This window comes from Mastigoproctus giganteus, chromosome 9 (genome assembly GCF_048544385.1).
Source record: "Mastigoproctus giganteus isolate SK-2022 chromosome 9, ASM4854438v1, whole genome shotgun sequence".
NCBI classification, from domain to species: Eukaryota; Metazoa; Arthropoda; class Arachnida; order Uropygi; family Thelyphonidae; genus Mastigoproctus; species Mastigoproctus giganteus.
Genome location: NC_143583.1, coordinates 136,140,353 through 136,153,559, shown reverse-complemented (window position 1 = coordinate 136,153,559; position 13,207 = coordinate 136,140,353). Strand labels below are relative to the sequence as shown.

At 35.5% G+C, this 13,207-nt stretch overlaps 1 protein-coding gene across 4 annotated transcripts in view; it reads left to right on the top strand.

Annotated features, from left to right (window-relative positions):
• LOC150080762 (high mobility group protein B3-like) overlaps window positions 1–13,207 on the top strand; it is a 260,329-nt gene that overhangs the window by 143,426 nt on the left and 103,696 nt on the right. For all 4 annotated transcript variants that reach the window (XM_090381086.1, XM_090381085.1, XM_090381084.1 and 1 more), the window contains one exon: window positions 9,933–10,345. In XM_090381086.1, coding sequence (XP_090237212.1) covers window positions 9,933–10,345 — 413 coding nt within the window. The remainder of the gene's footprint in view (window positions 1–9,932; window positions 10,346–13,207) is intronic.

Below are 13,207 nucleotides of genomic sequence, written 5' to 3'. Positions count from 1 at the left end.
GAGTTGATACGTTTCTCTGGGGTTGCTGTTTCCCATATGTAGTACTTTACATTTGTCAATGTTAAACTTCATTTGCCACCTCTCAGCCCATCTGCTCAACCTTTCCAGATCCTGTTGCAGCAGCATAGTGTCAGTAGTGTCCTTGACAACCCTGCCAACGTTCGTATCGTCTGCAAACTTGGACATTAAGCTTGATATACCATCATCAATATCATTTATAAATACAGAAAACAATAATGGACCCAACTGAACCCTGAGGGACTCCACAAATAACATTAGTCCACGATGAGCAGTGTCTATTGATTACCACTCTCTGTCTTCTCCCCCTCAACCACCCCTATATCCATAGCAGCAATTTGCCTCCAACGCCACACTGCTCCAATTTGTGCAGCAGTCTTCCATGTGCAACGGTATCAAAAGCCTTTCTAAGATCCAAGTATATAATATCAAAGTTATTCCCTGCATCCAGTTCTTTTGTGACTGCATCATAGTATCCGATCAAATTGGTCAGGCAAGACTTCCCCTTAACAAAACCATGCTGTGTCCGAGCTATAACTGAAGTCTTGTCTAAATGATCCTGCAGTGCTTCTTTAACCAGTGCCTCCATTAATTTTCCTGGAACAGAAGTTAAGCTCACAGGTCTATAATTACTTGTGTCAGCCTTTGATCCTCCTTTGTGAATTGGGGTCACATTTGCACATCTCCAGTCTGTGGGTACCTCCCCTGAGTCCAAGGAAGCTCTCATAATTATGGCTAAGGGTTTGCTTACTTCCTTTGCTGCCTCCTTTAATATAACTGGATAGATCCCATCCACCCCGGGTGCCTTTCTTGTGTTTATCTTCAACAGTTTCTCCTCCACTTTACTCTCATTTATTACAAGATTCTCTAGCTTACTGCCAGAGTTGAATACACCTCTGGCATTCCCCTCACTGAATAACTCCTCATGTGTGAATGTCGATGCAAAATATTCATTTAGTTTGTTAGCTACCTGAGCAGGATCCTCAACAGTTGACCCATCGATATCAAGTGGACCAAGTATACAAAGTTCTAATTGGGTCTCAAACCATTTTCAGTAAATTAGAAGAAAGTGGAAGGGAAAATGTTGAACACTAACAGTAAACGATGTTGATGTAATTTATTTAGTTTTATTAAAAGAAGCATTATGGAAACATAGTGCAAGATAGGTAAGCAGGCCTTTGGCTATAATTTTGAGAGCATCCTTGGATTCAGTGAAAGCCGTACAGATTGCAGATATACAAATGTCTCTCCTATTCACAAAGGGTTGTCAAAGGGAGAAGGAGTATTTACAGATCTTTAAGTGTGGCTTCTATGCCTGGGAAAAGAATGGAGTCTCTGGTTAAAGAAGTAATGCAGGATCATCTGGACAGAATGCAGTTATACGGATCTTGTTTGACCAATCCGATTAGCTACTATGATACAGTAACAAAAGAACTAAATCCATAAATCTTTTTGACGCATACTTAGATTTCAGTAGAGCTTTTGACATTGTTCCACATAGAAGACTACTGTATAAATTGGAGTTGTGTTACATTAGGAACAAGTTACTGCAATGGATAAAAATGGATGATCATGTGATAGAAGACAGAAAGTGGTTATTAATGGGTACTGCTCTTTCTGGCCTAATGTTATTAGTGCAGTCCCTGTTTTTAATATAATGATACTGATAAGACATCAAACTTATTATCAAGGTTAGCAGGTGATACAAAGATTGGTAAGGTGGTTAATGAAAGGAATCAAGGCATACCTGGAACCCAGAAATATTAGGCAGATGAGTTAGGAGGTGGCATCCAGTGGTGAGCTATAATGGGCTCGCGAGAGCCCATTGTTATTTTTTGAAAATTTGCGAGCCCATTGTTGAGACGATCATTTATTTTACAAATGAAATCCTGAATGCAATTATTGAGTATCCAGAGCTGAAACTATGGTGGGGCGAACAGGGCCCCATTTTCAGCATTTTAATGACGCAATCGATCAGTTATGTATTTTAAAATTGCTTCATTTTTTATTCAATTACAGTTAGACCTCTGGTTAACCAGCGTCTTTACAGTGAATTTTTTTCAATCCCCCCTTGGTAATTACATTTAAAATAGGTAAAAGGTAATTACATTTCCTTTGAATGAAGAAAATTTCCATATAACAAACAGTTTACGAGCGACAACTTTGTATGCATTGTTCTCACCTCTGGCCTTTAGGCAATTTAGCTAATTAGAAAGCGCGAATTAAGGGATTACCGTTTCACGTTAGTGGTGTTTGCAAAACCCATGGAGTCACATACTGAAAAGTCGCGCTAATCAGTATGTATTCCATAGCCAGTCAGAGTATTAAGAAGATTCCCGACATGGATAATAGCCTCTGGTCAATCTGTGTTGTGGTTCCTCTTTACTCTGACAAACAGGCATATGTTTTTCGGAGAAGTGAGTGATCTGTGCCTTCCAGTAAATTTCTCCTGTCTATGTTTACATCGTCACAATAGCTGAATATCCACGTGATTCCGACATTTTGCACAATATTCAAAGAACTAGTGATAGTAGCAATGTATGGTGGATGTTGAGGCAAATAAGATTTTATATAAACTTTACAAAGATGAAACGTGATAGATTTTGAAATTTCGTCGAGGCTTTCACAATGTTCTAAAATATAATGGCACACAGGTAATAATTAAAAAAAAAAAAAAAAAACCGGTATGCATTATATCACCAATTTCTAAAAAACCAGCACGAATTAAAGATGATTGCTAAAGAACTTGATGTGGAAACTATAAAGATCGGTCTTGTTTTCAGGCTACGACGAGCAGCTTGTAACTTGCGGATGGCAATTGTGGGTTAAGCGAATTATTCCGCTTTGTGCAAACATTTTGAATCAAAAGATAAATATTCCGGATTATTAAATTGACTTTTAAATGTGGAATTTCTTAACCATTTAGCACTAATGATCGACATCCTGCAAGAGTTCTCTTACCTTTCAGAAGCTTTACAGAACCACTAAGGTAAGGTAAGCAGATAAATTATTTATTCCAACTATCACTGCTATTGCTAATTTGATAAATTCTGAAAGAAATTATGAAGCTAAAATTGGGAGCATGTTGAAGTGGAAAGAATTTGAAGGAATCAAAATCGAAAGTAAGAACACATTTAAAAAATTACCTCTTGACAAGTTATTAAATGCATTGTTTTATCCTTAAAGGATAAGTTATTAATGCAACAGAGTGATTTTAAATTAAATAAAGAAAATAATGATACCATTGAAAGAAATTTTAAACATATGCTACCGGAAATCGCGGAATATGAAAGAACTTTCGTCTTGGTGGCAAGACGGTGAAAACCGATAAGAAATAAGAAATTTGTTTTCTAATAAAATATGAAATAAAAATTAGTGATTTTAGAGATTTTGTCAAAGACAGTTTATCTTTAAAAGCGAGTGAAATTCCCTTTTCAATTAAGAAAGCCAGAAATATCTTTGAAACCATTGCGATTAGCAGTGCTGAACCTTAGCAAGCTTTCAGCATAATGAATAATATTGTGGCAATTAAACACTTTGCAGATTATAATGACCATACATCTAAATGGAAAACCATTGCTTCAATTTGATCCGGATCGTTTAAATCATTCCTCTGTAATTGTCGCTCAGCTATTGAGCAAAGCAGAAGATCGACAAGAACTATTAATAAAGTAAATTGCATATGGCAATTTTTAGAATAAATTTTTCTTGAATATTTGTGTAATCTTTTTTTTTTTTTTCCCCATGTAATCTGTGATTTTTGTGTACCTTTTCTCGAATGGTTTGTTTTCTATGTAGGGTCTCACATCTGGTGAGTATGGACTTGGAAAACCTAGGGTCCTGAGCTGGATATCATCATTCTTCTCTTTCTTGGTGATTCCCTTCTACTCTCTCTCTCTCTCTCTCTCTCTCTTAGGGTAACTTGGGAATTTTTTTTTTTTGGCTGGTGCAGCATAAGCCTCAGGCTTCCTTGCACCATATGGCTAATAATAATAATATTGTGGAATGTTTTGTGATAGTTTTTATGTTATTTGTGGGATGGGAAATATTTCATGTTATTTTTTATTTGCAAGATTAAAATTCTATCATAAAAAATGTATCCATTATATTTCCCTAGTTGTAAAAAAAAAGAATAAAAAAGTTGCACATCTGCTGAGCACATGCAGTAGATGGTTTTATGTGAAACATCCTTCGCGTTTCTTTTAGATATTTTGATTTGTATTTATTGATTACGAAATAAAAGAGCTTTTGTATTGTAAATATTTTATTGATCATTCACAAATTTCCATAATTTCTGGAAGACAATATACAATGGATTTATGATAACTAAAGTAAGAGACATATACTTGCTACTGCAATGTATCTAAATGTCTCTGAAAGCAGCTTCAATTGAGGTATCCGATCTTAGTTGAAACGACATATGCAGCTGTTCGGGGCACCTAAAATTTCATTGTTAGGTGCCCCGAACAGCTGCGTATACGAAAATGCAAGATGAAAAAAGAAGTTGTTGACAAATCTTTGTATTGTTGCAGTCATATGACAAATACTTGCAATCATACTTCCTGCAGTAGTAACTGCAGGAAGGATGATTGTGACGTCATACTATTAAAAAAAACCTAAAACGTTAGAACTCGAGATGGCGCCTCCGTAGCCAGGTGGGAAGGAGCAGCAGTGCGTAGCACACGCTTCTTGATTAGACCGAGGTTCGAGCCCGTCACCACCAAATACGGAGGATGCAGAAAGGTCAGGGAATGACCACCGCATATCCCGGAGCAATATGGCCTTAGTTGCTAATGCCCCTAAAAAAAAAAAAAAAAAAGAACTCGAGATATTGTACTGGTCATAAAAAATGTGTCACATGCTCTAATAACTACTAGTGAGTGCTCTGCGAAGACTAGTGGTGTGAGCTTGGGAAGCGCCTCTGGCAGATGCCGCAGATGACATCACTCCCTTGACCGATCAGAATTACCTGGTAGATCCCCCCCCCCTCCAAAGGATGTTTCACGTCAAAAAAGTCAGCAAAAGTGCGAGCCCATTGTTAAAATATTCACAGCTCACCGCTGGTGGCATAATGATGGTTAACATTGATAAATGGAAGTACTGTATATGAGAAGCAGTAATCCCAGAATAAAATACCAATTGAGTAGTATCAAACTCAAGATGGTGGAGAATGAAAAAAGACTTTGGGAGTAATTGTATAGTTCGTTGTTAAGTTTTCTGAGCAGTGCAGATGAGCTACTACTACAATACTCATGGGCTTCTGTCATTGATATATAAGAATTTTTCCAGCAGGGAGCGATTATCCCTTTGTATAATTTGTTGTTATTTGGTTTTTTTAGGAGCATTAGCAACTAAGGCCATATTGCTCCGGGATATGCGGTGGTCATTCCCTGACCTTTCCGCATCCTCCGTATTTGGTGGCGACGGGCTCGAACCCTGGTCTAATCAAGAAGTGTGTGCTATGCACTGCTACTGCTCCTTCCCACCTGGCTACGGAGGTGCCCCCTTTGTATAAGGCAACATAGGAAGAATTAGACATATTATTAGAGAAGATGAACAAATGGTCTGTGGTTTATTTTTAGTTTTTATTTTTTGTCCAGTGCTATATAAGCTTACTTTCTTGTATCATCTGTCACTACTGATACTTCAGAGAAACTGCTGTTTGAAAGATGGATTAAAATACTCTGAGTAGTGTTTATCAGCATCCAATAGAAAATGATGATCTTTTAGTTCATTCATTCCTTACGAAGTAGGAAAGAAAAGCCACAGGTGATAAGATCTGAATTATAGAGAGAGTGGTGAACTGGTGTATTCTCAACAACTGACTGGCTGTGCATTATTGCATTGTCTTGGTGCAGTTGCCATCTAGACATTTTTTAGATCACGTCGTTTCTAACTCACTGTGATTTAGTTTCTTTAGAACTTCATGTATTGTCCAGACTTTCCACTGTAGGAACCTTTCATACCAAATCAAGTGATTATCATATACTTGCTAGCAGACTTCACAGACTGTGCCTTCTTTGGAGTTGGAGATGTGTTATGTTTCCAATGCAAACTTTGTTTTCAGGATTTTTGTGGTGAATCCAGGATTAAATAATCATTTTTCTGATGCTGGCAGTGTTTTGGGGGAAACTTAGCTGTCAACTGTAGCCTGCCTTTATTGTGGATTAAAGAGTGTAGTGACCCATCATGAGCAAACTCGTGTCATTCATACATGTTCTTTCAAAATGTTTTGTGCACTGCCATAACTAATACCCAAAAAAAAAAGGCCTCTGCAAGTTTTCGGACTGTAATTCATCTGTCTTCAATAACAATAGCCAGATATTGTACCAATAATCATATCAATTAGTGATGCCAAAGGATATCCTGGGAGGGGGTTCAACTTCTTCCTTTTTTAAACCATTTCATGCCATATAAATACAATAGATCTGGATTTAGCAGATTCTCCATAAGCATTTTACAAAAGTTCTAATGTTTTCTTTGGTGTTTTGTTCAGTAGGTCATGAATTTCTGATTTACTGTTCATTTATCATTTTCTTTGTAGGCATGTTATCCTTGTTCGAGTTTGATAGTTGATTTCAGAAGTTATTCTGTAATAATAATTTAAAATGAGCATCTGTATCCTGCGCGGGGATTATATGTTAGATGTGAATAATTTAATTTATAAGCTTAAATGTACAGGCAACCCCCATGCCGACCGGGCTAGCCGGGCAACACAAAGGTCACAGATTCGAATCCCGCCTCAGGCTTGGATCAGAGTAGTGCAAAAACCTTGGAAGGTGCATTATGGCCACAGAAACTGATGCACCAACAACTGAAACAAAAAATAAAAAAGCAACCCCCATATAACACGGTACTTCTACAACACAGTTTCTCTCTAACACGATTGATAAATTGCAGCAATTCTCACAAAACATGGTACTTATATAACATGGGTTCGCTCTAACACAGTTACAGAATTTCTGCAAACCTCGCATAACAAGCCATTTTTGAGCATTTGTGTGGAGAAAACCATACTATTATTATGTTGGATACATTTCAGCATTTCCATTCTTTTTTTTTTTTTTTTTTGTGAATCCCCACTGTTGACTCGCTAGTTGTTATGCAAAAAAAATTATTGGGAAATCCCTGTATTTTATTTTGTTCGGAAATCCCCTGTTCAGTAGCACAGGTTCTTTGCCATTGAACTTATGCTTGTTTGAGACCACAAAAAAAAAAAAAAAAAAGTGACTTTGAAGAATTACTAAACTTTGTTCTTAAGAACCATATTGAAATAATTTCTTTGTTGTGAATTAAATTCCAACCCTAAATTATGCCTAAGGAACTTAGCATAATTTGGGTAACTGCTGATTTATTAAAAGAATGGTTTCTAAATTGTTTTGTGCCAGCTGTGAAAAACTATTTAAAGTGGAAAAATCTAGTTAAAAGTTTTATTACTATTGGATAATGCTCCAGGCCATCCAAAAGATTCTAGTCATCAAAAATGATGAAGTACTGTTCCTACCACCTAATACAACTTCTTTAATTCAGCCATTAGATGAAGACATTATATCTACCGTTAAAACTCATTACATCAGAAAATTTACAGTGGATTTTGGAAAAAATTGATTCCGAATCTATTGAAACGATGGAGGCATGGAAACATTTCTCAATTCTGGACTGTATCAGAATCGTAACTTTATTGCTGAAAGAAATAAAACTGTGTTGGAAAAATGTATGGCCAGTGTCAGTTCATTCAGGAAATATGGTTGAACCGGCAGAAAACGGAATCAGTGCAATAGTAGATATGCTGAGTTGGTAGAAGGGAGAAGGTTTGACGATATGGCTACTGAAGACGTTCAAGAATTACTGGTAGAAAAGAGGCTAGCAAAGCAGATTTGGTAGAAATGGCATTGGAAGTAAACCAAATAAATTCAGAGGATGGTAGTACGGATTAAAATTCTGAAGTTCCAAATTTTACGCTAAAAAGTATAAACGGAAGGCATAAACTTAGCCAGGCAATGAGAATCTTATTTTCTGAATGCAGATCCTTTGACTGAGAGGAACACAAATTTCAAAAATGCTTAGCTCCATACCATGCCAATTTACAAATATCTATCAAACAAAAGCAAACAAACCCAGATTACTGATTTTTTTAAAGAGAGCAGAAGATATGCAAAATCTAGATGCTGAAGAAGAAAGTCCAGAAGGTGAAGATATTCTGCAACAGAGAAAACGTTCTTGTTTGATTGTGCTTAGCAGCAGTGAAGAGGCAGAAAATTAAATTAACATACATTATCTGATATATATGTATCACAGTTTGTAAGACATTTGTTCAGGTATTACTATTTTTAATAAAAATTAAGTTTCTGATAGTTATAAAATGATGTATTTTTGTTAGCTTTTAGAATGTAACCCCCCCCCCTTTTGTACTGGTTCTTAGTCCCGTATAACACAGTTTCGCACTACACAAGATTTTATGGGAACCTAACTACCGTATTATACGGGGGTTACCACCCAAAAGAATTTGTAAAATTTATTATTATTTTTTTTTATCAGCTGCCATAGCAACCATAGTGACTGTCCACTGAACACTGGTTGCTATGACAGATGATGAAAAAAATAATGTTAGTGGGAAATGAAGTTGCATTGGATGACAGCACCATATTTTGATTTTATTGGTATTTTAATGCTTGTTTCTGCATAGTACTGATTCTAAGAAAAAAAAATAAATAAGTAAAATGATTATCCTCACACAAATAACTTCAGGACTTTTTATTTTCCTTTGCTCTGTCTGAGAAAAGTTGATAGCTCCTCTGAGCTTAAGGATACATAATCATTCCTTCCTTCACTGATCAATATGAAACTGTACACTGTATTTACAATTAAAAACCTATATTTGCAATTAAAAGACTGCATGTATGATTAAAACATAAAATTACACTGCACATTTAAAATTCTGTAAAAATGGCAAAGCAGTTTTTACCATTGTATCTTGTCATTATCAACCATTAATTCTCCATGTGTCTGGAAACAATACATTCTAGTCAAATGGTACAAATTTAAATTTTAAATATAGTCTACCGTTTAATTTTGCATTTTCTCAATTAGGTCAGTGACAGAAAGAACAGCTATGTAATTTTGAGAAGTTTGCAATCAGCATATTTGTTTCAACCTCACATTTTGCTATTAAAATACATTGTTTCTGATAAATTCTTCCTTATTTGCTCACTTTTATTATGATATAATTGCATCTGTTATAATTGAGTTTAAGTTTACATTTCTGAGTGCAAATGGCAACTATTTTCACATGTAACATAACCAAAGGATCAGTACAGTTATATGCCATTATGGTTCGTACAGGTCCTATTTGCATATGTGTGAAAATAGCATAAACTAAGGCAATTATTTTGCATGAAGCAATGGGACTACGCTTAAGATTCACTACTGAACGGTCAGTGCTTTTGCACCATATTTTGTTCATAGGCATTTTAATTGTATCTCAAATTATGAATTGTGCCAATTATCAACTTGAACAGTTCACTACAAACAAAACATGTGGTGCAAAAGCACTGACCATTCAATATGCGTGAAAATATACTGCTCACAAATATTACTAATTCTGATTTTTAAAAAATAGAGGCAAAATGGAGTGTTTTACTTGCTTAAAAATGCTACTGTTTTTCTGTTATTTCCCAAAAAATAAATATTTAATATATTCCACCAGTCTGCAAACTGTTTAATAATTAAGGAAGCAAATAAAATATATTTATGCTTGGTTTCTCCAAAAATATTTTATGCATTTGAAACTATATGGCTGAAAGAAATTTATTTATATTTAGAAGTTTTACAATACAAAGCTAATGAAAATTATAGTAATTTAAATTCAGTTGTGATTATGTATATTAAGCCTTTGTTTCAATTTTCACTTACAGCAGATGGATTCTCCTTCAGACATCAGAATATTGCATTACAAGCAGATTATGAATCCTTCCAACAGGTTATGGCTCAGCATGCAGCAGCAGTATCAGCAGCTAATAATTCTCCTTTTCATTCTGCAATGGCTGCACAGATTCCTACAGCACTGAACCTTTCAGTTAGCTCAGCCAATCAGGGTTACTCCTCTGCAATTGCCACATCTTTAGCAAACAGCAATCCTTCTTATCATACTTCTTATGGAGGATCTCTAGCAAGCTGCCGTAGTGGTGGAGGAAAAACAAAAACAAAAAAGAACCAAAAAATTAATAAAGATGGTATTCCTCCACCAAAACGAGCTACTACAGCATATATTCATTTTACTCAGTGGTATAGAGAAGAGTTAAAAAATAGTGGAAGAGAAATTCCGAAAGTAAGTAGGGATGAACAAGTTTATAAAGAGTATTTATATCCTGTATTTGCATGTTTTTATTTTTTTTCTTATTTCACTGTATACCATATAAAAAAAATTAATATAAACATGATTTGTTTTTATATCTCCCCCCCCCCCTCTTTAGTATATATCAGATATGACATTTTTTTTTTTTAAATAAAATTATGCTTCCCCTTTCTATTATAATTACATTTGTGATGTTTGTAGCATGTCACACCTTACCCACTAACTGCTAATGAATATCTTAATCCCACGCCGCCTCCGTAGCCAGGTGGGCAGGAGCAGCAGTGCGTAGCACACGCTTCTTCATTAGACCGGGGTTCGAGCCCGTGCCCACCAAATACGGAGGATGCGGAAAGGTCAGAGAATGACCACCGCATATCCCCGGAGCAATATGGCCTTAGTTGCTAATGCTCCTAAAAACCAAACAAAACAAACAAACAGACAATCTTAATCCCACTTGTGGCCTGCACTTTTTAAGTGTAATTTGACACCCGGCCTCATGATAGAAACTAATTATTTCTGAAATTTCTACTCAATCTACAAAATTGAAACTCTCAATATACATAAACAGAATTTTTTTCTTTGGTTTCCTAACTTTAAAGTTCAGCAAAAACTATTAATTAACTCAAAAACAGCAAAAATTTATGATCATATATGCATTTTTGTAATTATGTCCGCAAAAAACAACCGGCAAATTTTTTTGATTTATATAATGCGTCACTCTATATGTTTGAAATTCCTGCGTGATTGCAGCGCCACTGGCTAGAACAAATCAACTTACATGGAGCCATAATTGACTTTGAAGCTAAGTCCGTCACAGTTACCAAGGTGACTGACTTAATTCCATGTCAGCGTTACCAAGGTGACTGATGTAGCCGACAGGGAGAAAAAATATATATATGTACGCAACTGTTTCTTGGCATAAGAAACTAACGGAAAGAATTGCAATGAATTGTTTTTGAAAAACAAAAATATTGTATTTCTTTTCTTCAATATGTATTGTATCTACTAACCAAAAATCAAGAAAATTCATCTATTGGAAGCCACAGTGGAAACGGTAAAAAAAAAAAAAAAAAACTGGCGTAAAACTGATGACACAATGTACATTTGGGGGGGGGGGAACCTTTCGCTTTACTGTAATTGTTTTAGAGAACAATATTTTGCATTTTTACTTTCTAATAATATTTTGCATTTTTACCTTCTAACAATATTTTGCATTTGTATTCTCTCTAACAATGTTTTGCATTATAGCTCTGTTACAATGTTTTACTTTGTTGCATTTTGTAATTGCTGTAGCCAACAACATCGGTGTGCAGGACGTTTCATCACAGATGCTGAAGTTATAATAAGTGCAAAAAAAAATTGCTTTACTATTTGTTTTAGTGAACAATATTTTGCATTATTGTTTACTGTAATTTTCGTAGGCAACAATATCGGATACTGGATATATATGTTTTCTGGATATATATTTGATCTTCTAACAAAATTTCAAAAATATATTTCTATTTATAGCTGCGTTATAAATTTCAAAAACGTGTTGAAGCAACTTCGCATACATTTCACCTTGTGTGTAAACGAAAAAGAAAAAAATAATAAAAATACGCTTCATTCACTTGGAGGAAAAAAGTCCTTATGGGAGGGAGTTCACTCTTTCCAGTCGGACACGGGAGATATATATATATGTGTGTATATATATAAAAGTACTTTTTTGGTGGGGAGAAGGCCAAGAGATTGTCAACGGTCCAGAGCTGTAACTACTTTGAAGTGGTTACAGCACCCGACTTGGCTTGACAATGTTATGATAAATGAAATCCTGATCTTTGTCACTTTTATTATTTATAAGTAAACAATACATTATATTATTATGTATATGATATACATTAATTTATAAATAAACAATGTTATCGTGAATAAGATTTGTGTGCAGTGTTTTCTTGTCTTGTGCAATTGAATTATACAGTAAAACCGAATGAAGTTAAAATAATTATTTTTATTTTTATAATAATGTTCTAAATTAATAAAAAAAAAAAGCATAACTACAGTCTACAGAAGTTCAAGTCTAATGACAACAAATATCTTCTTTCATCTTCTCAACCTCCACCCCAAGCATGGTACTAAGTACTATAGGTTCTAATACCTCTCATGATTGGGGTTTTCATAAAACACTAACGTCTCTGTTCATAATAATTTTTACAACTGAATTTGAAAACATTTAACATTATATAAAGTAACAGTCCACATAAACTGGAATTGTACATTTGTGTACGATGTTTTCCATCACTTTTATTATTTCATCCGTTGATGATGCTAGCACTTATGAGAACTTCAACATCTGTGATGAAGCTGCTGTTCCCTTTTGATCAATTAAACCTCAATCACTGTTATTTATTCACACAGTCACCATTATTTTTGATGCATTTCCGCCATCTCTGAGTCATACGCTGTATTCCAGTCCTGTAAAAGTCCTTTTACTCTTGCTCTGGATGGCTTCGCAAACACTGTGCTTGAGCTGATCGTCCTACGCAAAATGGTTCCAACGGAGCGCATCCTTTAGCGGGCAGAAGAGGTGATAGTCAGAAGGTGCAGGATCCGGGCTCTGAGCGGGGTGAGGAAGAACAGTGCATCCCAGTTTCGCAATGGCCTCCATTGTGTGGGGCGGTGCATTGTCATGGAGAAGGAGAACCTCATTAAGGTTTTTGTCCGGTCGAACTCTATGGATGCGGGCTTTTAACTTTTTCCACATATCTGATATGATCGTGGTGCCACACTCCAACAAGTCCACAAACACGACCCCATCTTTGTCCCAAAACACTAGCCACGATTTTACCAACAGAAGGC